At 38.7% G+C, this 24,812-nt stretch overlaps 1 protein-coding gene across 2 annotated transcripts in view; it reads right to left on the bottom strand.

Moving 5' to 3' along the window:
- Positions 1-24,812, bottom strand: part of TMOD3 (tropomodulin 3) — a 75,569-nt gene that overhangs the window by 16,038 nt on the left and 34,719 nt on the right. For both annotated transcript variants that reach the window (XM_012763469.3, XM_076004371.1), the window contains exons 2-5: positions 22,818-23,013; positions 17,151-17,307; positions 3,207-3,329; positions 1,958-2,047 (exon numbers count right to left, since the gene is read on the bottom strand). In XM_012763469.3, coding sequence (XP_012618923.1) covers positions 1,958-2,047; positions 3,207-3,329; positions 17,151-17,307; positions 22,818-22,943 — 496 coding nt within the window. In that variant the 5' untranslated portion in view covers positions 22,944-23,013. The remainder of the gene's footprint in view (positions 1-1,957; positions 2,048-3,206; positions 3,330-17,150; positions 17,308-22,817; positions 23,014-24,812) is intronic.

Below are 24,812 nucleotides of genomic sequence, written 5' to 3'. Positions count from 1 at the left end.
GCAACATAGCAAGACCCCATCTTTGTAAAAAAAAAAAAAAATTTAAAGAACCTTGCTCCCTAATGAAATAATGGATCTAGTCATTGTGATGCTGAAATCATTAGGCAAAAAAGTTCAGGAGGAACTTAAAAAGGATGGCTCAGGTTGCCAACATTTTAACCCCCTAATGGATCTTAACATATGCTCCAAAGAGGAAGGCTCAGACTTGATAAGCTTCCTAATGTGATTCAACCACCACTCATAAAGCATTCTTGCCAAAAAAGACCTACACCTGAATCTGATCAAGCCACTAGAGCTAACAGTTTATAGAAACATAGGCAATAGAAAAAAATATAAAATAACACCATGAGGTTAAAATCACTCAAATCCAGAATGTAGAAAATTCTATATGACAAATAACCTAGTTTCTTCGAGAAATAAATGGCATGAAAAAAAGGGAAAAAAGGTTGAGGGGGAGAACTGTTAAGAAACTAAGGGAGATTGAAAAGACAACCAAATGCAGGGTGTAACCTTTATTTGGATCTTGATTTGAACCAACCGTGAAGTGATGTTTTCTGGACATGGAATGAGTATTAGATGACATGAAGGAATTATTATTAATTTTTAAATTTGATAATGGCATTGTGGTTATGTTAAAAGAAAAGGCTTTATTTGTGAGAGACATACAGAAACATTTATGGGTGAAGTGATACAAATGAACAGGATTTGCTTTAAAATATCCTGGGGGAAAAAAGTGGAAGGGGAAGGGAGGGAGGCAGAAGATGGATGAAACAAGGCTTGCAAAATGCTAAAAACAACTGAAGCTGAGTGATGGATATATTATTATCTCTTCTTTTATGTATGTTTGAACATTTCTACAATAAAAAATTAAAAATGTTTAGTCTTATTCACCAAAAGAAAAAAAAAAAAATAAAAAAAAAATAAAAATGGGAGGAAATGGCCAAATTACAGACCACCATAAAACAGAATGTTATGTAGTTGTCCAAATGAGGTACACTGACTATATGTACTAACTAGGAAACATGACACATCTGTAAGTGATATACTATATTGCATGGGTTAAAATCCTTATCATTGACTTTGTGTTGACACTCAGACTAGTTAATTATTCAAAAATCTCAGCTCCTTCACATGCAAATTAAAGATAACAATACCTTTTTCATAGAAATGTTGTGAGGATTAAATGAAAATAATCCACATTCAAGAGCTATGCATAGAAGAACATGGCCCATAGTAAGCATTTAAAAAAATTAGCCAATAGTATTATTATTGAAAAATTAAGTTATAAGAAATATTTATAATATGATCCCATTTTTGTAAAAAAATAAAAAAAGACTATATAACATGCATATGTTTGTATAAACATAGTACAAAGTCTAGAAGGGTATATACAACGAAGTGTTAATAGTTAGGGTGGGGTGTGGGGAGCAGAGGGCATGACAACTACTGATAGAGACACTTTCACTTCTTACCATATACACTTATGTATTATTTAAATGTGCTACAAAACCATGTATCACCTTGGTAATTTTAAAACACCTTATAAATGAATCTTTTAAAAGGCTTAGGGGCTGGGTAGTTTTGTAGTTTCTATGGAATCTGATTTTATAATGTAATTTCTTTGTTAGCATTGTTGTGGATTTCCTGAAAATCAGTAACACCAATAATAAAATGTCAACAAAAATCAAGTTTGACTAGCTTTTATACTGTTTACCATTAGCATTATTTAGTGAAGTGAGAGTAATTCCTATTATATTTGCTGATATATATTTAATATTATAATATTTAATATTCTATTTTCAATGGCTTTCTCTGTTAATACCATCAAACTGGAATTTTGGTTTCAGGTACATATATATAACATTTAGAATGTAAATACTGAAGTTGATACATGGATAAAACAACATATATTTAATAAAGGACTGAAATTCACAAATCATTTATTTTATGTACTCACTTGAAAAATGTTCTTGGTCAACACCATTACTACTTCCCGTTATATCACAGAACTGTGTGTTTGTTATCAAATTGTGCATCCCAAGAATAGCTATAAATATAGGAAAACAAAAATAGATTTTACTTACATCTGCTTTAAACAAAGAATTTTACAGCTAAAAATTTCTATCAACAATTTTAACATTTTCCTACTAAATCACAGATTCTGTAGCCAGAATAAAAAAGAGACAAAGTGATTAAAAATCATCTATAATCTCTTTTTCATTAATACCTTTGTTACTTCCCCCCCCATTTCTGAATTCAGACACACAGCAGGAGCCAACCTATCCCTAAACATACATCTGTGCTTAGCTCCACCTGGTGGCTAAGAGAGAAAATTGCAATGATCTATTTTTGCTGTTCATCTCACAAGGTTTCTAGGAACATAAGATGATAAAGGATAGATTTTTCAACTGAACCTTATTATTTTTACATTTGTTAATCTCAATTTATTTTCATATTCTAGTTAAGACTAGGATACTTTTAGTATTGTTAAAGTCTTTTATTTAAGAATAAAGTCGCTTCCCTCAAGAATGTCAGCCTGGGCAACAGTGAGATCCCATCTCTACAAAACAGTAAAAAATTAGCTGGGCATGGCGGCACGTGCCTGTAGTCCCAGCTTCTTGGCAGGCTGAGGTAGGAGCCCAGGAGTCTGAGATGCAGTGAGCTATGATGATGCCATTGCACTCTAGCCCAGGCAACAAAGTGAGATCTTAAAACAAAAACAACCAAAAACCAGAATGACACTTAGGAGGGAAAATAAATTATGTTTTAGTTTTTGATGCCCTTTTGTACAAATAAGGCAGAAGCTAGAGAATGATAAAAATAACAGAGGCATGGAATGTTCCAATACACACTTCAGAAAATTTTGGAAAGTGGTGAGTACAGCTCAGGACTGACTGTTCCATTTCCACCTGCTTTCTAATTATTCATCTCTGGGTCTTCTAATAAAATGGGGCAGCAGTTGACCCTGAAGACTCTTTTCCAGTGCTTAGGTAGGAGAGCTTCTAGCTGAACACCAGCTGATAAAGGATACTTATTTAGAAAGATTTTTCAATATGGCAACATGGGAAAAGATGTCAAATAATAAAATAAATTCTATTAATATAAAAATTTAGGCAAAGCAAGTGTTTGTATTATATAATGTATATAGGTGTGTGCTGGTATTCCCCTCCCCACTCCTTCACAAATTAATTTATTTTAGGAGATACCTGCAAGGTCACACAATTCTGTATCAGAAGCACTTGTCAAAGCTTCTTCTAATTCTGGATCAAGAGAGACTTTTTCTTCTGTAAAAGTCTGTACAGGTTTCTGTTTGGGGATAAATATTTTTCCTGTAAAATAAAAGCACTTTGTTAATTCCAGTACTAATGTTATTAACTCATTATCATTTTTTACCCTTCTAACCATTACTAAAAGTATGTTCAATTGAAACTGAAGGAAAAGTGAAGATTAACATCTACGGTAATTTTGTTTCATCTTCTATATGGATTTATAAATTTCTGAGGCAATACTTTGGCTGTATAAGTTGGAAAGAAAAGAAATTTTTCTTCTGTAGAAATAAAAATAGGTGCTTTTTGGAGTAACTATGAGGTTTTTTTTTTTTTTTTTACTAATATTGACTCAATCAATAAATGAAAGAATAAACAAAAAACCTATAAAACTTTAAAGTGATTAAAAACAAAATCCAATTTCTTTTTTTTTTTTTTTTTTTTTTGAGACAGAGTCTCGCTTTGTTGCCCAGGCTAGAGTGAGTGCCGTGGCGTCAGCCTAGCTCACAGCAACCTCAAACTCCTGGGCTTGAGTGATCCTACTGCCTCAGCCTCCCAGGTAGCTGGGACTACAGGCATGCGCCACCATGCCTGGCTAATTTTTTTACATATATATCAGTTGGCCAATTAATTTCTTTCTATTTATAGTAGAGACGGGGTCTCGCTCTTGCTCAGGCTGGTTTTGAACTCCTGACCTTGAGCAATCCGCCCGCCTCGGCCTCCCAAGAGCTAGGATTACAGGCGTGAGCCACAGCGCCCGGCCTAAAATCCAATTTCTTATTCTTAAAGCAACAAACTGTTACAGTCACTTGGGGGATGGCACAGGCAATTATAATTCCAGAAATTCGAGTTCCAACTGCAAAGAAATTTCTGTTATGTTCTTAGTAGTATGAAAAGTATTCTTTAACTTTTCATCATTATGTTATGTGGCAAGGCCTATGTATGAATTTAAAGAACTGCCACTTACTTTTTTTTTTTTTTTTTTGAGACAGAGTCTCACTTTGTTGCCCAGGCTAGAGTGAGTGCCGTGGCGTCAGCCTGGCTCACAGCAACCTCAATCTCCGGGGCTCAGCGATCCTACTGCCTCAGCCTCCCGAGTAGCTGGTACTACAGGCATGCGCCACCATGCCCGGCTAATTTTTTGTATATATATTTTTAGCTGGTCAATTAATTTATTTCTATTTTTGGTAGAGACAGGGTCTCGCTCAGGCTGGTTTCGAACTCCTGACCTTGAGCAATCCGCCCGCCTCGTCCTCCCAAAGTGCTAGGATTACAGGCGTGAGCCACCATGCCCGGCCTGCCACTTTCTTTTCTATTAAGAAACTATCAGGGACATATGTGAGATTGTGTGGCCTTATGAATCTATGAAGTACTCTATCAAATGAAACTTCTGCAGGCTTCTAATTAGTTTAGTGACTGTTAGGTAGTTCTTATTCAAGGTAAATATAAATCAATGTAACCCTAAGGAATCCTTCCACAATATAGACTGCTCTCACAATTTTGACCAAGGCTGGTCAGGTATTTTCTGTTAAGCCAATCTAAAGGTTTTAATTTCTTTGTTTTCTTTTTCCCCCCATTATTTTACATTCCAGAGAAGGAATGGGTCCCCTGTGACTAGAGGAGACCAGATCTTAATTTCTGATATATTTTTATTTTTAGCATTTCCATTTGTTTCTTTTTAAAAAAAGTATTTCCATGTCTCTGCTAAAATCCTCCATCTCTTGACAGATGCTGTGTACCTTTTTCACCAGACTCTTTGGCATTTTTATCATAGTTATCTTAAAGTCCCTGACTGATAATACCAATATCTGGGTCACCTCTGAAGCATCTTCTTTTTTTAAGAGATGAGGTGCTGTTATGTTGCCCAGGCAGGCCTCGAATTCCTGGGCTTAAGCAATCCTCCTGCCTTAGCCTCCCAAGTAGCTGGGACAGGCTCTGGACCTTCTACTGGTTGTTTACATTCTTGGGTCACTATATGGGTCACTTTTTTTTTTTTGGGAGACAGAGTCTCACTCTTGTTGCCCTGGCTAGAGTGCCATGGCGTCAGCCTAGCTCACAGCAACCTCAAACTCCTGGATTCAAGCGATCCTCCTGCCTCAGCCTCCCGAGTAGCTGAGACTACAGGCATGTACCACCATGCCCAGCTAATTTTTTCTATATATTTTTAATTGGCCAATTAATTTCTTTCTATTTTTAGTAGAGATGGGGTCTTGCTCTTGCTCTTGCTCAGGCTGGTCTCGAACTCTTGAGCTCAAACGATTCACCTACCTCAGCCTCCCAGAGTGCTAGGATTATAGGCATGAGCCACCGCACCCAGCCTGGGTCACATATTTTTGCTTTCACATTTCTTAAGATCTTTGACTGTGTGCTAAGCACTTTGTATAAAAGTATAGCAGAGACTAAAGGAAGTTACATTCCCAGAAAGGAGCACAATTCTTAGGTCAGAGCTGAATCAATATGCTCTACAGTTGAGCGGGATCTGGGCCTTGCTGCAACTTTAATTTGACTGAATTTTCCTCATTGGCTTAAAACATTTTGAGAACCTGATCAGGAGTTTCCCTTTAGCAAGGCCTGGGATTAGAACCCTGGTGAGATTCTGGAGATCTGCTGAGCTGCCTACTTTTCTGAACTGTGAAATTTCTTCCTGATGTATAGCCCTGGCTGCCAGCTTTCTGGGTAACTGGGAGCTCTCTCTGCTTTCCAGCCCCACCCTTGGCTTGTGGTTTTCCGCTCTGTGAAAGCGGGGACGGCCTAGCAGGGATTTCTCCCTGCTCTGCTGCCCTTCCCTCCATCTCCCCCAGATAAAAGCCCATGCCTTGGGGATTTTCTCTCAGCTCTGCTTCACTGCCTCTGTTCTTGGAGTACTACCCCAGCACTAAATGAAGACCCACAGAAAAGAGCCGGGGGTTACTATTAATATATTCTCTCTCTGTCGCTAGGGCTGTACTGTTCAATATGGCAGCCATTAGCCACATGTGACTATTTAAATTAATTAAAATGAAAAATCCAGTTACTTGGTCACTCTAGCCACATTTCAAGTACTCAAAAGACACACTGGCTAGTAGCTGCCAAACTAGTTACCACAGATACTGAACATTCATTCTGTCATCACAGCAAGTTCTAGTGAACAGCACTGGTCTAGGGCTTCTCTGGATTCTAACCTACTGTGCCAGCTCACACACAGTGATTAAAAGTTTGTCAAAAGTTAGGCTGATTTCTCCTTACTTCCCTCTATGGTAGTTTCCTCCTTCTCCCTACATTTCAGTCAGGGATGAGAGCAGAAGTGGATCACTTCTTTTATGAAGGGCTTGTCGCTTTCTGGAGTCATTTAGGTTTGTGTCCTCAAGCTCTCTAATAGGTGTAACAAGAAACTATGATTATGTAGTTTAGTCTGCTTGTTTTGGTTATTATGGTGAGAATAACAGTCTCTTGCAACTTTCTACATCTGAATCAGAAGTCTTTCTAGTCAGGTATTTTCTTATTTAAAAACTGGCACTCAGTCAATCCACAATGTATTTGCATTAGTAAGGATGTTTTTAACTGCATGTAAGAGAATATCAAATTAAAATTGGTTTAAACTGGTACTTAAGCTTTAACGTGTATCTTAATCACCCCGGGATCTTATTAAAATGCAGATGTCGATGTAGTAAGTAAGTGGGGTCTGAGATTCTGCATTCCTAACCAATCTTCCAGGTGATGCTGATCAACAGACAACTCTTAAAGCAACAAGCGTTCAAACAATAAGAATTTGTATTGTCTCACTTAATATACCCACAGGAAGATGGTTCTAAGGTTGGTTCAGCAGCTCAGTGTTGACATCAAGGATCTAGGCTCTTTCATTTTTCTCTGGCCATTCTTAGCATGGAGGCCTTTGTTCTTAGGCCTTCGTGGTCTCAAGATGACCTCTGAAGCACCAAGTATCATGTCCCCATACAATTCGGTCAGGACAGAAGGAAGGGTACTTTCTCAACTGCCAACTTTTATAAGGAAACCTGCCCTGCAGATTTCTCCTCTGGTCTTACTGACCAGCGCTGGGCCACAAGTCCATTCCCCAGCTGGAAAGGCAGCTAGGAAATCAAGCACCTGTGAATGGTTGCTGACTAGGCAACTACAGTGTTTGTCCCAAATTGAAACCAAATGAAGTACTTCTGTTTCCTTAACCCCCTGAACATTTCACTATAGCTATACCTACACAACTGCACATGTGTGTCTGCCTTCTGTGAGCTTTTCGAGGATGTGATCTATGTTGTGTTTATCACTGCATCCTTGCCTAATACACAGTAGGGAATCCAATTTGTTGAATAAATAATTTGGTAACCACCTCCAATCTAATGGCCTCATTTAATAAAGTGTAATTTAAATACATGGGTTCAAAGTTACACAGTAGAGCTGTGTAGGTCCTCAAATTCTTAAGCCAGTGCTTCAGTGCTTCTTCCAATAAACTGGTAGCTTACAAAATTTTTTTAGCAGACTTTCTCCCACAAACAAATGCCTCTCTATATGGTGATATGCATAACTGATCTTAATTAGTACCAAATTTTGGAGTTCTGGTGATTATATAATCTTTTATTATTGGTTCACAGATAAAAGCAAGGCCAAATCATTATGTCCTGATAGTTCCATAGTACTTTTCACGGTCACTGATATTACAATTAAAGTGGCATGTAATTCAGGACACATTCTCCTGAGCTCAATCTCACCTGCATTTTCAGCTGCCTACAGCAGTAGTTATAAACATTAGCTGCACATTGGCTTCACTACGACAGCTTTAAAAAAATTCTAATGTCCAAATCCCACCCCAGAGATTCTGGGTTTAATTGGTCTGGTGTGCTGCATGGGGCATCTGAATTTTAAAAAGCTCTCTAGGGTCGGGGCGCAGTGGCTCACGCCTGTAACTCTAGCTCTCTGGGAGGCTGAGGCAGGCAATCTCGAGGTCAGGAGTTCGAAACCAGCCTGAGCAACAGCAAGACCCCGTCTCTACTATCAATAGAAAGAAATTAATTGGCCAACTAATATATATAGAAAAAATTATCTGGGTATGGTGGTGCATGCCTGTAGTCCCAGCTACTCGGAAGGCTGAGGCAGCAGGACTCCTTGAGCCTAGGAGTTTGAGGTTACTGTGAGCTAGGCTGACGCCACGGCATTCACTCTAGCCTGGGCAACAAAGTGAGACTCTGTCTCAAAAACAAAACAAAAACAACAACAACAAAAAAGCTCTCTCTCTCTCTAGGGATTCCAACACATAGCTGCCAAGGTCAAGAACAACTAGATTATGGTATTTACTGACTAAACAAAACTACATGCTACTTACCAGAAAAGAATAAGTATGTGACATAATGCATATGTCAAATTTGATTTAGTCATTTCACAATGTGTACATACATCAAAACATGTTGCACACCAAAATATACACATTTTTACTTGACAATTAGAAAAAACTACAGGAGCTATCAAATAGCTGCCCATGTCTTATTCAAGAGACCAATGGAATCTAAGGCATTATAAAAATCTAAGATGTTTATTTTTTGTTATCCTCATCTACATTCCTTAAGAGGCATTATTTATATCTAATTTCCTTCCATACATAAACTTTTGCTAATGCTTACAACTACAAAATGAATCTCATCAGAAAAAACAACACAAAACAAAACTCCCAAGGATTGATGAAAATTTTTCTGTCATATAGAATTTTGCTTTATTTTATACAGCTCTGATATAGTCTGGTACCTCTTCTGGCACTCCTCTTTATAGTTTCTCTGTATGTAGAGATTTTTGCTATGAGGTATTTAACCTATACAATTGTTTTTAACTATTCAAAAAGTAATTACTTCATATTTTCTTCATGGTTAGGTTAGTTTAACACTAATATGCTATAAGAAATTATCTTTTAATGTGTATATACAAATCTAGTTATAGAAAACTCAAAGAAATTTATTTTGTAAGAAAGGATAAACTAGGAAGGACCTAAGTTTAGTGTTAGGAATACAAAATCTAAGGGGCTCCCTCCAATTGATTTTTAGATTTAAACAATCCCTTTCAAACACCCCTTTCAAAAATCCCTTTCAAACACTTCCTGCTTTTTTGCAGGAAGTGACAAGCTGATCCTAAAATTTATACAGAAATCCAACAGACCCAGAATAGCCAAATAATCTTGAAGAAGAACAAAGTTATGATACGGGGATTATATTATAATGATATCATCTTTATTAATAAAGATGTTTACAAAAACCACTAAGGAGCTGATATACTTGATATGGGGTGTTTTGTCTTCTTGAGTAAATTTATATTTGGCCCCCTGAAATTTAACAAGGAAAAAGATAATTTTCTGAGACAAAATGAGCCAGGTATAGTGTGTTTGTGCTTCTTAATCAAAACAGCTGTTTTCTGAGAAACACAAAATTAGCAAACTGCTGGAACAATTTCATATAATAGAAAATGCCTTTCTAAACATGTGTATTGGCCAGGTCCAGTGGCTCACACCTATAATCCTAACACTCTGGGAGGCCAAGGTGGGGAGGATGGTTTGACTTTAGGAGTTGGAGACCAGCCCAAGCAAGAGCAAGGCCCCTCTACTAAAAATAGAAAAAATTAGCCGGGTGTGGTGGTACACGCCTATAGTCCCAGCTACATGGGATTCTGAGGCAGGAAGATTGCTTGAACCCAGGACTTTGAGGTTGCTGTGAGGTAGGCGACGGCACTCTAGCCTGGGCGAAAGAGCGATACTGTCTCCAAAAGAAAAACAAACAAAAAACATGTATATTAATTTAAATTAGTCTTATATCAATTTCAATTTTAAGATCTTAATGACTATGAGATACTGATAAATTTAATAGATCTCCTTTCTTATGGTTAGTTTGGTTTGTGCTCTCAATGTCTTGCAGGATGAGTGAAAGGGACTTTTATTAGATGCAGAGGTATTACGTAGGGTGGTATGTGTTGTTTTGCAGAGTAGGAACATGCAAAAGCAAATTTGATACTGCTTTTATCCAAAACCATCTAATAAACAAATTCTACTTTATTATGATCATTTTTCTTCTTTTTTTATTACAGCGTATTAATGGGGGTACAAATGTCAGAGCTTCAAGCATGTCCACCCCCCTATTATGATCATCTTGACTGTCATGTGTTTTTTTCAAGTCACGGGTTATTTTCTTATAGAAATTTCAATCTCTGATACAAGATGATTTAACATATATGAAAGAACTGGCATACAGTAAACATAATAGACACACCTTAATTCCTTATTCTCATTACGTCTAGAATTTCTAGAGGGGGGGAGGGAGGAAAGGAGAGGGAGAGGGAGAGGTTCTTACCCAGTGTATTAGGACTGGCTAAGCATAGTTATTTTTGAAAAAGCTCTAGAGGTGATTCTGATTCTTACCCAGTCAGTTTGTTAGCCACTAACCTGTATAATGATGGTCCTGAAAAGATGAGAATGAGTTATCTGGATAGGTCTAATTTTATTTTTCCTCTCCTTGAAAAATGGTAAAAAAAATTTTGATTTGTAACTTTTAATATTTGTAATTTCTGAAATAACAATGTCTAAGAAAATAGCTACTCATTTTTATCCTTCAGCAGACAGCATTCTATCTAAATGACTTAATTTCCTTATTTAACATAGCAAAATCCCAAACTGAATTTTTTTTTGAGACTGAGTCTCACTCTGTTGCCCGGGCTAGAGTGCCATGGCGTTACCCTAGCTCATAGCAACCTCAAACTCCTGGGCTCAAGTAATCTTTCTGCCTCAGCCTCCCGAGTAGCTGGGACTACAGGCATGTGTCACCATGCCCGGCTAATTTTTTCCTATATATTTTTAGTTCGCCAATTAATTTCTTTCTATTTTTAGTAAAGATCGGGGACTCACCCTTGCTCAGGCTGCTTTCAAACTCTTTGAGCAATCCACCCGCCTCAGCCTCCCAGACTGCTAGGATTACAAGTGTGAGCCACCGTGCCCAGCCCCAAACTGTTCTTTTTTCTGAGGCAGAGTGTTGCTCTGTCACCCTGACAGAGTTCAGTGCCATCATCATAGCTCACTGCAACCTCAAATTCCTAGGCTCAGCTCCTCCTGCCCCGGCCTCCCGAGTAGCTGGGAGTATAGGCACTTGCCACCACACCCAGTAACTAGTTCTATTTTTAGTGAAGATGGGGTCCAGCTCTTGCTCCGGCTGGTCTCAAACTCCTGAGCTCAAGCAATCCTCCCACTTCAACCTCCCAGAGTGCTAGGATAACAGGCGTGAGCCACCACACCCAGCCAACCAAACTGGAATTTTAAAAATTGAAATTGTAACTTTACATTGCAGCCGAATATAAAAATAAACAATGATTAGCTCAGTAAAAATCTCTCAGACAAGTATAAAACAACACGTCTCCTACCCCTAAATTAAACAAACAAAAACAGGGCTGGGACTCTTGGTTGCTAAGAATGTTAAAATAGTTCAGTAATGTTTCTGTAACTACAAAATGGCAGCTAAGGAAATAGAAGAAACCGAGATAAGAATTCATATTATAGTAATTTAAATGTATGGCATTTATCCAAAGCATGTTTGTGCCAAGAAAAAAAAAAGGAGTATCCTGTGCCAAGATCCTTGTTATTGTCACAAAATCAGAGATACTGTGAACCACGTTAACAATTTTATTGCCAGGACCTTTCTTTATCAGTCCTCATCTCTTTTGCTCTGATATCAAGTTACAGCTACAATAAATGTTAAGAATGATCTTAGTCATAGCTCCCATCCTTGCTGAACATATAGAAAATGTAATAATAAGAAACAGAGATGCTCTTAGTTATTTCATTCCTACAGAATTGAAAGGCCCTAGCTAATTTTACTGTTTGTTTATAAAATGCCTTATTCCAAGGCAACTACACCACAATAGTCTCCAAGGGGCACTGGTATACACTGCTTGACAGGCAGCACACAAACCTCAAACCAACCACACTGAAGGATATGGGAAAAGATCCTGGAAAGACATTTTTGTTTTGATCCAGTGACACATGATACCTGCTCAATGCTGCAGTATGGTCACCAATAAATGCTTATTTATTAAACATATGTTCAGAGAGCTTGTGTATACTAGATAACGAACTAGAAAGATACCATGAGGAAAACAAAATAGATTCTTTACTTTGGGGAACCAAATTCACTAGTTGGGGAAATAGATTATCTATTATACCCTATTCTGAAGACTTCTTCCAGGCAAGATGGAGTAACATTGACAGAATTTACCCACGTGCCTGAAAAAAAAAAAACCCAAATGGGCAAAATATAAAACAACAGTTTTCAAGATACTGATCATCAGGTAACAGGACAGTGATCCCTGGGAGATGGGGGAAAAAGGAGATGAGCCCTTACAATTACCTAGCTTACTGCCTGGCAAAAATTTCTAGGCTGCAGAGAAGGGAACAGAAATTTGGGCACAGCCTGGCAAACTCTCTGTGTGCTGAGGGGACAGGACAGAGGTCCAGAAAGACCAAGGCAGCTAGCTAGTGTTTGCAGGACAGAGGACTGGAGAGAAGAGAGTTGCACTGAGAGAGAACCCAGGAGATGTGCAGAGAGCTACACTGAGAGAGAACCCAGCAGATGTGCAGAGAGCTGCACTGAGTATTCAGCACGGCAGTGATCAGCACATGTATGCGAGAAAACTATCTTGAGTCAAGGAAAAAAAAAAAACACCTGAAAGATTAGAAGTAACAGTGCCCGTGTTCAGGCAGGGCTGGGAATAGAACCCGTTCCACCAGCCAGATCAGAGAACCTGAGAATTCTCGGGGCTCATAACTGGGTAGGAAACCCAGAAGGGTCTTGCTGCAGTAGTGGGGAAATAATTAGCCCTACACTGAACATTGCCCTAGTCCCACCTAACAAATCTTAAAAGCAAGACTCTAAAGAATCAAACTGTTTCCAAGTAACTTCATTGTGTCCCAGAATGAAATTCAAGAATAATTATAGGGATACCAATCTATCCAGCACCCAAAAGTTGAAATGTCTGGTATCCAATAAAAAATTACCAATGTGCAAAGAAGCAGGAAAATCTGATCTGTGAGAAAAAAAATCAATCTACCAAAATTGACTTATCAGTGACAGATGATAAAATTAATGGGTAAGGACATTAAAACAGTTATTATAATTTACATCCTATGTGTTCAAAAAGTTAAGTAGAGACATGAAAGATATTAAAAAGGAAAAATGGAACAAAGAAGAATTAGGACAAATAGAAAAGATATGCTAACACCAATTAAAAGAAAGATTGGCTCTATTAATATCAAGGTAGACTTTAGAGCAAAGAATATTACTAGATATAGGGGTCACTTCATAATAACAAAAGGGACAATTCATCAAGAGGACATAATCCAAAAAGCAAAACAAAACAACTAATAGCAAAGTCTCATAGTATAAGATTCTGAGATAATTAAAAGTGGTACTCCGTGTTACATACATCATGTACAGAAATGATGCTCGAGAGAAGGACTATCCTGAAGTGGGTGTGGTTATCCAGGGAAAGTTTCCTATAAAATAGAGTCCTAACATGAATGATGAACCATCCATCTGGCTAACTCCTCACCCCAACGGAGTAATAAGTCAATCATTCAAATGATAGCATGACCAGTCTGAAAAGGAGATGCCAGCATCTACGTGACTAATTTAAACAGCCCATTTTAAATATCAGCTTCAGTGCCTGGGAAAACTATTTTCAGAGGTATATGCAAGGGACATTTAGCACATATAAAATATAACTACAAAAGTAAGAGCCAGTTTTTATCTTGAACTTAGTGGAAACCAATTGCCCACTGGTGGTTATGTAATCCTGCTGATTTAGGCAGGTTATAACCATGATCTTTTGGCTTACTAAGGGATCAGGTCTGTCTTTCCTCCAGAGAAATCATGTACTCAGCAGGGTGAGGGAAGCCTCTTTTAGAGTAAGAGTGAATAAGTCTTCTGGAAAGCTAAGGTAATTGTGAATAAGTAACTTGGAAAGTATATGGGAAGTTGTTAGTTTAAGGCAATCTGTTTAAATTGACCTTTAGGAAAGCAAGGTGGGGCATGTGGCACTCTTGGGAAAGAGTCCAAGGGCATTCCATTCTCAGGATGGGGAAGGGAAAAACCAAAAAAAAAAAAAAAAAAAAAAAAAGCACAGCTGGCTCTACCCTAAGGCCCAACAGGGAGAAAAGGAGTGGTCTGCAAGGAAGGGAGAGGCCCATACTGGGTGAGTCAGCAGCTCAAATGGAATTAGATGGCACACCCCTGTGTAATATATAAAGTACAGCCATGGCTCTGGTCCATCAGTAAAGTAAGGGGCACGGGAAAAAATCTTAATGTAAGTAAGGGTGAAGTGTGATAGCAATGGAAAGGAGGAGTTCCTAGCAAAGCAAAATGAAATGCAGTAAAAAAAAAAAATATTAAAGACTGGGGCAAATTATTTCTCTAAGTGATATGTTCACAGCAAGGCTCTATGCCTTATCTGTCTTTGGAAAAGAATATGCATGCTATGTAAAAATATCATGGGAACTAATAAATAACACTCTATGCATTTTCACCATTCTCAAGAATGAGAAAGAACTGGATGAATACTATCACACATCCCTGTGTGTAACTGGAGATTAGGAAACAAAAGCTTTCTGAGTCCACCTGAGATAAATGCAGCACTCTTTCACATCTCTTATTTTCTCTCAAATTCCTTAGTTTTTTCATTTTTCTTTTTTACTTTTTTTCTTATTTTCTTTTTACTCACTCCATTTTGCAGGTAAATCCATAGTTTTTTCTCACATCTCTCTGTTTCTACGTTCATTACTCTTTCTAATTATACCCTTAGAGTCTACCTGAAACACACAGACTAGTAAAAGGTGACCAATATTTTTTATTCTAAAACCATGTTCTCCTATTTAAGCAGGATTAAAGGTATAGCTGTACAGAGAGAATATAACCAGCTGTCTTTCCATGACAAATACAAAGGAACAGATGCCTTTGCCTATCTTTGTGACTTTCCACACTTAAACACTCTGCATTGGTTTTCTACCCTTTTTCTGGCCCTAAACACTCGAGGGATATGACATTCCCACCTCTAACAGTAGTGTGATGGTTAATTTTATTTGTCAACTTGGCTGGGCCATGGTGCCCAGATATTTGGTCAAGCATTATTCTGGATGTTTTTGTGAAGGTGTTTTTTGGATGAGATTAACATTTAAATCACTGTTGAGTAAAGCAGGTTACCCTTCATAATGTGGCTTATTTGATCATCTGAAGGCCTTAATAAAACAAAGACTACCCCCAAGTAAGAAATAATGCTGTCAGCAGACTGCCTTCAGACATGAACTGCAACTCTTCCTTGGGTCTCCAGCCTGCTGGATTTTGGATTTATAAAGCCTGCACAGGCCTGGTGCGGTGTCTCACACCTGTAATCCTAGCACTCTGGGAGGCCAAGGCGGGCGGATTGGTCGAGGTCAGGAGTACAAAACCAGCCTGACCAAGAGGGAGACAGGTAGAAATAAATTAATTGGCCAACTAATATATATAGAAAAAAAAATCAGCCAGGCATGGTGGTGCATGCCTGTAGTACCAGCTATTCCGGAGGCGGAGGCAGGAGGATTGCTTGAGCCCAGGAGTTTGAGGTTGCTGTGAGCTAGGCTGGCGCCGTGGCACTCCCTCTAGCCTGGGCGACAAAGCAAGACTCTTGTCTCAAACAAACAAAAAAAAGCCTCCACAATCATGTGAGACAATTCCTTAAAATAAATACCTCTCCCCTCTCACCCAACATCCTGTTGGTTTGGTTTCCCTGGAGAAGCCTGACTAATTCAAGTAGCAAAGCTAGCAATCCTCAACTAGAGATGAAAGGAAAATAGAATCTAAAGAAAGAGCAGAGGGGCTAGGGGATAATGGATAATTTTGAAAAAGCCTGATGTAGACCTTGTGGCTTACCTATTCAAAAGTCATTCATTAGCCTTCCTCAGCTATAGAGGCTGGAATGCTAAGATGAACTTCCCTGCTTTCCTTGCAGCTAAGAGGTAGCCATATGACATAGGGCTGACCAAACTTCTTGAGAATTACTTCTTTCCCAAATAAAAAGCCAGAGTCTCACTAGGAGAAAGCACCATGCTCTAACCCATTCTTCCTGCCTGGACTAGTACAAATTCCGATGTAAAAACAGAGCCTGGAAGAGCTGATCTTCAGCTCTGCTACTGCTGCCACCATTCCCCAGTATTCTATACATAATATCCCAAATAAGAGTGCATGTAGAACTTGGGCTTTTAGGCCAAACTGTGTTCTGATCTGCTGCGAAAGCTGAGAAACTTATCCTATTTCATTTAAGTGCTATTATATGCAGAACTTTTGAAAACACATCTTTACTCAGTCTCCACCAGAGGATATGTAAGATCAAACACTGCAATGGGAGGGACTTGGACGAGAAAAATTTCCTGAAAGTCATGATTATAAAGCATTGGCAATTATAACTATGAATTACTAAGGGAGGCTGTAGGATATCTTTTAAAAAGAGTCTTTGAAAATATAAATTATTTTATGGCATTCCACTTTAAAGACAGGAGTTAGAATAGTGTAGTGCTTTAACATCATTTGCACTCTGTAATATACCAGTGGATTTAAAAGGTTTCTTCAGTATACTTTTAGATTTGTCACAGCAGAGAACTAAGGAGTGTTAGACAAAGTCATTGCGTGATAAAACCTCACTAACAAATCATTAAGAAGAAACATACTGGCCAATGTGATGAAAAATGTAAATAAAATGCCTGAACTATGTAATAAAATTTTAAGCCAACAGTATCTTATCTTTAAGGCTACCAGTGATATACCTCTAAAAATATGATTTTCTCCATATCTGCCTACAAAAATAAAAATCAAGTGCTATCACATAATGACTTCAAAATTCTGGGTTTACCTTTTTTTTCTCCAGTGTAGGGCACATAGTCTTCCCTGTCCTTATGCTCCAATGCTTCCTTCTCCAGATATGAAAGGAGGCGCTCTCTATCAAAGGGCCCTGTGGCGGTCTTTGATGTCTGGTTCTTCTGCCGGAACCCTGCAGGCAGAAGGGCGTTCTGCCAAAGAAAATGAATCAGACATCATGAACACCCAGATACTAATGCTATATGCTTCCATAGACTACGCATATAAGAAAGAATTATAGACTGGAATGTGGCATAGGCATTAAACATTTTATTGCAGGATTTTAGGGCAGCAATATAAATGTGCTCCAAGTTTTTTTTTAATTAGGTAGAATTCATTTTTATTAAAATAGGCACATAATTAGAACATTTTCTAATAGAGCATTTGAAGGAAATAGAACATCTTCTTCAGAAAGTATTATACTAGCAGAAAACACCCTTTAGTTTTTAAGTGTCCTGGGATGGTAATAAAAAATAGTTTTCTTAATACTTTATAACTGCTCAACATATATGTACAGAGAATAATTCTATTACAAAAGAATGTTAAATGACTATATACATGATATTCCTTCATAATGACTTCTATTTCATTGTACAGACTTTCTTGTGATAAAAACACGGATAACATACAGCAAAATATCAGGTTCATGTTTACTTGTGTTTAAACACATGTGAAATGTTCCACTTTTGTGTGTGTTCATACATACATACATGAGTAGTAGGATGTACTTGCAACAATTTGCAACAACCACTGTCAGTGCTACACATGTCCAAGGCACTCCTCAGACACTCACAGTAACAGCTAAGTCCTTGGCTTTCCATGTGGGTACAGCTTTTTTGAATGAATGGAGTAGGGGGTGGTGGGCTGGAGGGCAATGGATTAAAACTGTCTCCTGTAGTCCCTACTCTGAATTTTCACTAAGCCCAGGAATAATAAGGGGCAATTAGACAAAGTGAGCACCACCTGTTTGCTTGTCAAAAGCCAAAGAGGGCCGGGCGCAGTGGCTCACGCCTGTAATCCTAGCACTCTGGGAGACTGAGGCGGGCAGATTGCTCGAGGTCAGGAGTTCGAAACCAGCCTGAGCAAGAGCGAGACGCCGTCTCGACTATAAATAGAAAGAAATTAATTGGCCAACTAATACATATAGAAAAAATTAGCCGGGCATGGTGGCACAGGCCTGTAGTCCCAGATACTCGGGAGGCTGAGGCAGCAGGATCGCTTGAGCCCAGGAGTTTGAGGTTGCTGTGAGCTAGGCCGCCGCCATGGCACTCACTCTAGCCTGGGCAACAAAGTGAGACTCTGTCTCAAAAAAAAAAAAAAAAAAAGCCAAAGAGGTATGATGCCTTGTCTCATATTCCTGGGTATTCCTGTGCTTTGAAAATAGAAGGCAGCCAGAGAAATCATACAAAAGGGCCAGCCGTCTTTTGTAACACCTCCCAATATTGGTAGTGATGCTGCATCTCAAGGTAGGTGTGTGTGTGTGTGTGTGTGTGTGTGTGTGTGTGTGTGTGTGTAGTTAAAGATAATTTTTCATCATAAGGTGATCTTATATGGATAATGATAAAAGGAAATATTCATTTTATAAGTAGAAAATATAGCATTTCGACTGGCCATTTGCTGAGATCCATAATAATTTTCATGAATTTCCCCTTTGCGTTCCACTTTACATAATGGTACTCATTACACAGAAACATGACCTATAAAGATGAAACAAAAAGGAGATCTGTTCCTAACCCTACACCAAATATGTATTTGTAATTCGAAATTGTTTATGGAACCATAAAAAAGAAACACAAGATTTCTACCTTCAGACTTGGACATCAAGACAAGAACTACACATGAGGAATCCATTCTCAATTGACCTGCAAGTCCATTTTATCTCCTAAAGAACTCACTTGTTGTTCTCCCACACCTCCAGCACCATTGTTAAGTAACTGTGATCTATTAGCTTACTTGATTAGAATATACTTCTATCCACCTTTGGCCCAAGCTGTGATCTGAGCTTGCCTGGAGTGTCACATTAGCTCCCAAGTGAATCAGCTGCCTGACCCTCTTGTTCATCCCTCACTGCCGCCCCCTCAGCCCGTTACCCTAGCCTCAGCTCACACACCCTTCTCCATTCCGGTCACACCAGCCATTCCTTCTCCCTGTGCTTGCCAATACTTCCTTCTACCACAAGGTCTCTAGGTATGTGGTCCCCCTTCCCTGGAATGCTCAGCCCATCCCTTATTGCTACTCATTTTTCAGATTACAGCTCCATTCCCCTGAGGGAAGTTTTTCTTGACCTCTCATTATAAGCTCTTATAGCTCAGCTCATAACATTTACCATTCTTTTAATATGGTATGATTATTTTGATTAATGACTAACTGACCCCATTCCTACCGGCCTGCATCATGAGGGCAAAGACCACCTTTGTTTTGCCCCATTGTGTATCCCTAAGCCTAGCAAGTACCTGGATCTACAGGTTGCCCTTCAAATATTAATTGAATAAAGATTTTAAAATACTTTTAAAGAAAAATGCTTATTAAGGCAAATCAATAAAAAGTTACATTCCTTCTCCATCGATAATGCATACACACATGTATTGCTATTTCATGGTGGTGGTGATGGAGCACTACTCCACCTGCTTGCTCAAGCCCATGTGAAACAGAGTTTTAAATATTAGCTGGAATCCTGACTCCTTAAATACAGTTTCTGACCACAAAATAAATGACAGCTAACTGGTTTTAGAAGCTATAAACCCATGAACTGAGCTTCATTAGAAGTATATTCTAATCAAGTAGGCTAAGAGATCACATTTACTTAAGAAATTGATAAAAATTTCATTAATGTGCATGCCACCAAGAATAACATGTTTCTCCCCTGCAGTGGAATTTTGTTGTAATAATACATTCCAGCATTGGAAATTTTTAAAAAGTAGCTTTTGCCTAGGCTAGCTATCTTTTAGAGACAAATGTTTTGCAAAAATGCAGTGAGTTGCAAATAAATACACCAAATGCAGCAGGATAGTAAAGTGGCCCTCTAAAATATAATAAGGTACTACACACAGGTTCACCTGCTCTTATCCTATCTTCTGAGACTTTGTAAGTTACAATGGTGTTTCTCTGGCCGACTTTGCTGCTAATTACCATGCCTGCCCTCTTTTCTTACCTAGTTCTTCACCAGAACCATTCCAAAAAGTGTCAACCAAACAAGTGGCACGCTGTCAATAAACATCACTGCTCTCCTAGTCTCAACTAACAGTAACTGGGGAGTTTGCAAAATACATTCAGAAGCTAGAATTTGAACCTCTCCATATAAGAAGCAGGTCATGGATTTGCAAATAAGAAAAAAGCCATCAGGCCGGGCGCGGTGGCTCACGCCTGTAATCCTAGCTCTCTGGGAGGCCGAGGCGGGCGGATTGCTCGAGGTCGGGAGTTCGAAACCAGCCTGAGCAAGAGCGAGACCCCGTCTCTACTATAAATAGAAAGAAACTAATTGGCCAACTAATATATACAGAAAAAATTAGCCGGGCATGGTGGCTCATGCCTGTAGTCCCAGCTACTTGGGAGGCTGAGACAGAAGGATCGCTTGAGCCCAGGAGTTTGAGGTTGCTGTGAGCTAGGCTGACGCCACGGCACTCACTCTAGCCTAGGCAACAAAGTGAGACTCTGTCTCAAAAAAAAAAAAAAAAAAAAAAAAAAGACATCAGATTTTAGACTGATGCCACAGTGCATCATGTAAGAGGAGATTCACTGTGTTTTAACAGAAAACACTGCTAGACTCTGCCAGGTATAATCAAGGATCTAGTCCCAGTTTTCTCTAATTGTAATAACTGAGGCATGTCACCTAATTTTTGTTTTGATCTGTAAATTAGAAGGACTAGATCAATGTTTGCCAACAATAGGCATTTTTGTACCCCATGGGATATCTGGTAATATCTGGAAACATTTTTGGTTGTCACAACTGAGGGAGGAGTATTAATCATGTTTTTTATTTTCTGAATTTTATGATGCTTTGACATTTTGAGGGACTTGCTAATCCCAGTGAGACTGCCCCTCCCAAGGATAATTCCTAGAGATAGCACTATTCCCCATTTACCAATCCCACCCCATGAACACACCTTTCATACACAAACCAACCAATCCAGGGCCCATAACAGCAACCACTTTTATCTCTCACATACCAAGCCAGTATTTCCCCTGCCCTAAATTTCCCCAGGGTTAGGTACCAAACAACAAAAGACCACTTTTATAGCCTCAAGTCTGTTGAAATTATTTAAACTATCCAGTCTTCAACTTGCTCAAACTCATCTACCCTGCTTCACTCATTCATTCCCGCAGAAACCACAATATAGGCTCTGGGCCATGCTTGCTCCTTGCTCTTTCTGCCTCCTAACTGACCCAGGTGCTTCCCTGTATGCCTTGCATGGCATGGCATGCCTCCTGCTCTTGGGAACTGTAGGTAATAAACTCTTCTTTCAAGGTAGTTGTTTCTGTGTGTGTCTTCTATTACCATACCTGACTGAAACAAAATCCCAGGTACATTTTAAAATGGGGATGTGCTACTGGCATGCAGTGACCAGAGGCCAGGGACACTGCAAAACACCCTCCAATGCACAGGAAAGCGTTCCACAACAAATTATCTAGCCCTCAACGTGTAAGTGTCAAGGCTGAAAAACCCGGCAGTAGATGAACTCTTATGTTCCTTCTCACTCTAAAACCATTTGATTCAAATAGGTCTCATAGGTTGAATTACCTGTAGAAGATATTGCTGTTAACATGATAAAAACAGCACTGTTATCCTGAGTAATCACCCAGACTTAAGTGTACTGAAAACTTTTCTTTACAATAGTAATTACAGTTAAGAGATTTGATCTATGGTACGAACACATCACCCAATAACAAAAACAGTTTTGTAAAACAAACTCTCAGGCCTTAAAAGGCACTTAAAATCAATATCATGGCATAAAGAAACATAGTTAAAAAAAAGCCTAGCAAATAACCATTACCTTCAGGTTCTTACCTTACTATGTCCCCCATACCAGACAATAATTCAATAAGGTTAAGGGTCTCTACCTTAACCTTTTGTAATTTATAAAACAAACAACACCTACTCTGCAAATTAAAATATATACACATATATTCAGGTCTGTTTCACAGTGGGCTGCTTGTATTGCCAAGAGGCTACTTATCTATTCTACCAATGACTAAAAACTTATTCAATTTGGTCAGCATCTTTCAGAAAGGTAACAATTAGGTTTAAGGTCCTGAAGAAGCTTCTGGAGACATCTGTGTTGCAGCCATCCTGGTATAGAAGTTCTGAAGAGACATGGAGGTGTCTCATATATCAAATAACTAACCATTTGCACTGTATCTTACTAAAGATATCCTTTCCTGCACAGAGAAAAAAGATGTCTTAGAGGAGAAAGAATTTCAGGAGATGTTTGAAAATTTGAAAACAAGGATATTGGAGAAGATAGTTTAGAAGTCTTGTCAGTAAACAAATGGAGGCAAAAGCAGGGGAACTGGAGAAGCAGCAAAAGGCAAGTTCATTTGGATGAAGAAGAGCGGGGTGTGGAGGGTGCCAGGGAAAGGTCATGGAAAAGCTAACTGCTCAAAGGCAGCTTTGTTTCAAAGGATTTGAGAGGTTATTTCATTTATATTCAGCAGCAACACCTACCTCGGGGTCAAGATCATCCAGAACAGTTTCCAGTTGTTTCAGTTCTATTTCTGACAGATTCCCAAGGAGCTCATCTTCATCAAGGTCCTTGTACTTTTCCAAGTCCTTCCGGAATGGTAGTGCCATGATTTGCAGTGTAGTCACTTAATTTTTGCTATTCCGTAAAGTCAGAAGTTATTTCTACTTTTCCTTAAAGCTATAGAGAAAAGAAATAAAAAAGCATTTTAAGTATTAGGCCGGGCGCGGTGGCTCACGCCTGTAATCCTAGCTCTCTGGGAGGCCGAGGCGGGCGGATTGCTCGAGGTCAGGAGTTCGAAACCAGCCTGAGCAAGAGCGAGACCCCGTCTCTACTATAAATAGAAAGAAACTAATTGGCCAACTAATATATATAGAAAAAATTAGCCGGGCATGGTGGCGCATGCCTGTAGTCCCAGCTACTTGGGAGGCTGAGACAGAAGGATCGCTTGAGCCCAGGAGTTTGAGGTTGCTGTGAGCTAGGCTGACGCCACGGCACTCACTCTAGCCTGGGCAACAAAGTGAGACTCTGTCTCAAAAAAAAAAAAAAAAAAAAAAAAAAGCATTTTAAGTATTAAGTAATGTTCACCTACTTAGATCTATTATTAAGTGAAATCTAATTTCCATGTGTCATATACTCTTGGATCATATATCACATACTACCTCCTTGTCTACGGATCTTTCAATGCCTTTTATCTTTTGTCTTTTTTTTTCTTTTTCTTTTTTAAAGACAGGGTCTTACTCCATCTCCCAAGCTAGAGTGCAGTAGTGTCATCATAGCTGACTGCAACCTCAAACTCCTGCGTTCAAGCGATCCTCCTATCTCAGCCTCCCTAGTAGCTGAGACTATTGGCAAGCACCACCACACCTGGCTAATGTTTCTATTTTTCACTTAGGCTGGACTCAAACTTCTGAACTCAAGCTATCCTCCCTCCTCCGCCACTAGGAATTACAGGCATGAGACACCATGCCCAGCCACCTTTTGTCTTTTCTTGAGAAAAAAATCAACTGGGAAAAAAAGGGGAAGGATGGAATAAAATTCAAACCCATTAAGACAGCTACTTGATAAGAATTTAGAATTTCTGATAACTGAAATTTAGGGGAAAAGAAATTATAATGTGTACTAAAATAAAAGTTTTTCTATCAATGACTTTGAAATTATTTTACTAGAGTACTTTGCTTCAGTATAGTATGTTTAAAGCATACTTATTTTACTAGAAATTGTTTAGGAGAACAATATGATGCAATGTTAATATAGGTGGGATATCAATACATTTCCCATGGAGGGAGTGGTCTCTTGCTACCGGAAAAAATTTTTTTCAAAAGGTGCATTTGAAAATATTTTTCTGAAAAGGTATTTTTAAAGGAAAAAATATAGCATTCTGAAAATATTTCAGTAAAATATTCAAAATCATCTGGGATACGTCACCCAGCGATTCACAAGGTTGGTCAAGATGGTCTGACTATACGAAGGACTTAACAGGTTAGTATTAAAGAAGGTCTGAAGAGACACACAGCTTGGTGTATATCAAAGAGCTAATCATTTGCTGCTACAGCATGACTGTTCCACAGGAAAGGATACTTAAAATAAGTCACATGTAAAACGAGAAGTAAAAAATCAGTATTTCCATAAATTCAAGCCATATATGTGGACTGTCTCACAAAATGTACCAATGGGAATAAGAAATAATGAGACTTAGTGATTTGGCTCAATTTTTCTTGGTTGCAAAATGCCCAGTACTTCAAAATTTGACTTATTTCCTTTACTACTCCCTTCCCCCAAATTTTCCCAACTTAATAGTTTAACTAATATATTTTCTTCTGCAAACTTGTAACTTTCAAGGATCGTTGTATGTGTTTTCATCTCCTACCAACAGAACTGTTCAAGCCATATCTGGAATGAAGTCTCACCGCAGGGGTCTGACAGCTAGGAACTTGACTAGCAACCACCTCAGGTCGAATGGTGAGCAAATGGACAGA

Source organism: Microcebus murinus, chromosome 6 (assembly GCF_040939455.1).
Source record: "Microcebus murinus isolate Inina chromosome 6, M.murinus_Inina_mat1.0, whole genome shotgun sequence".
Lineage (NCBI taxonomy): Eukaryota > Metazoa > Chordata > Mammalia > Primates > Cheirogaleidae > Microcebus > Microcebus murinus.
Note: the sequence above shows the minus strand (reverse complement) of the source record. Positions and strands in the feature narration are given on the sequence as shown.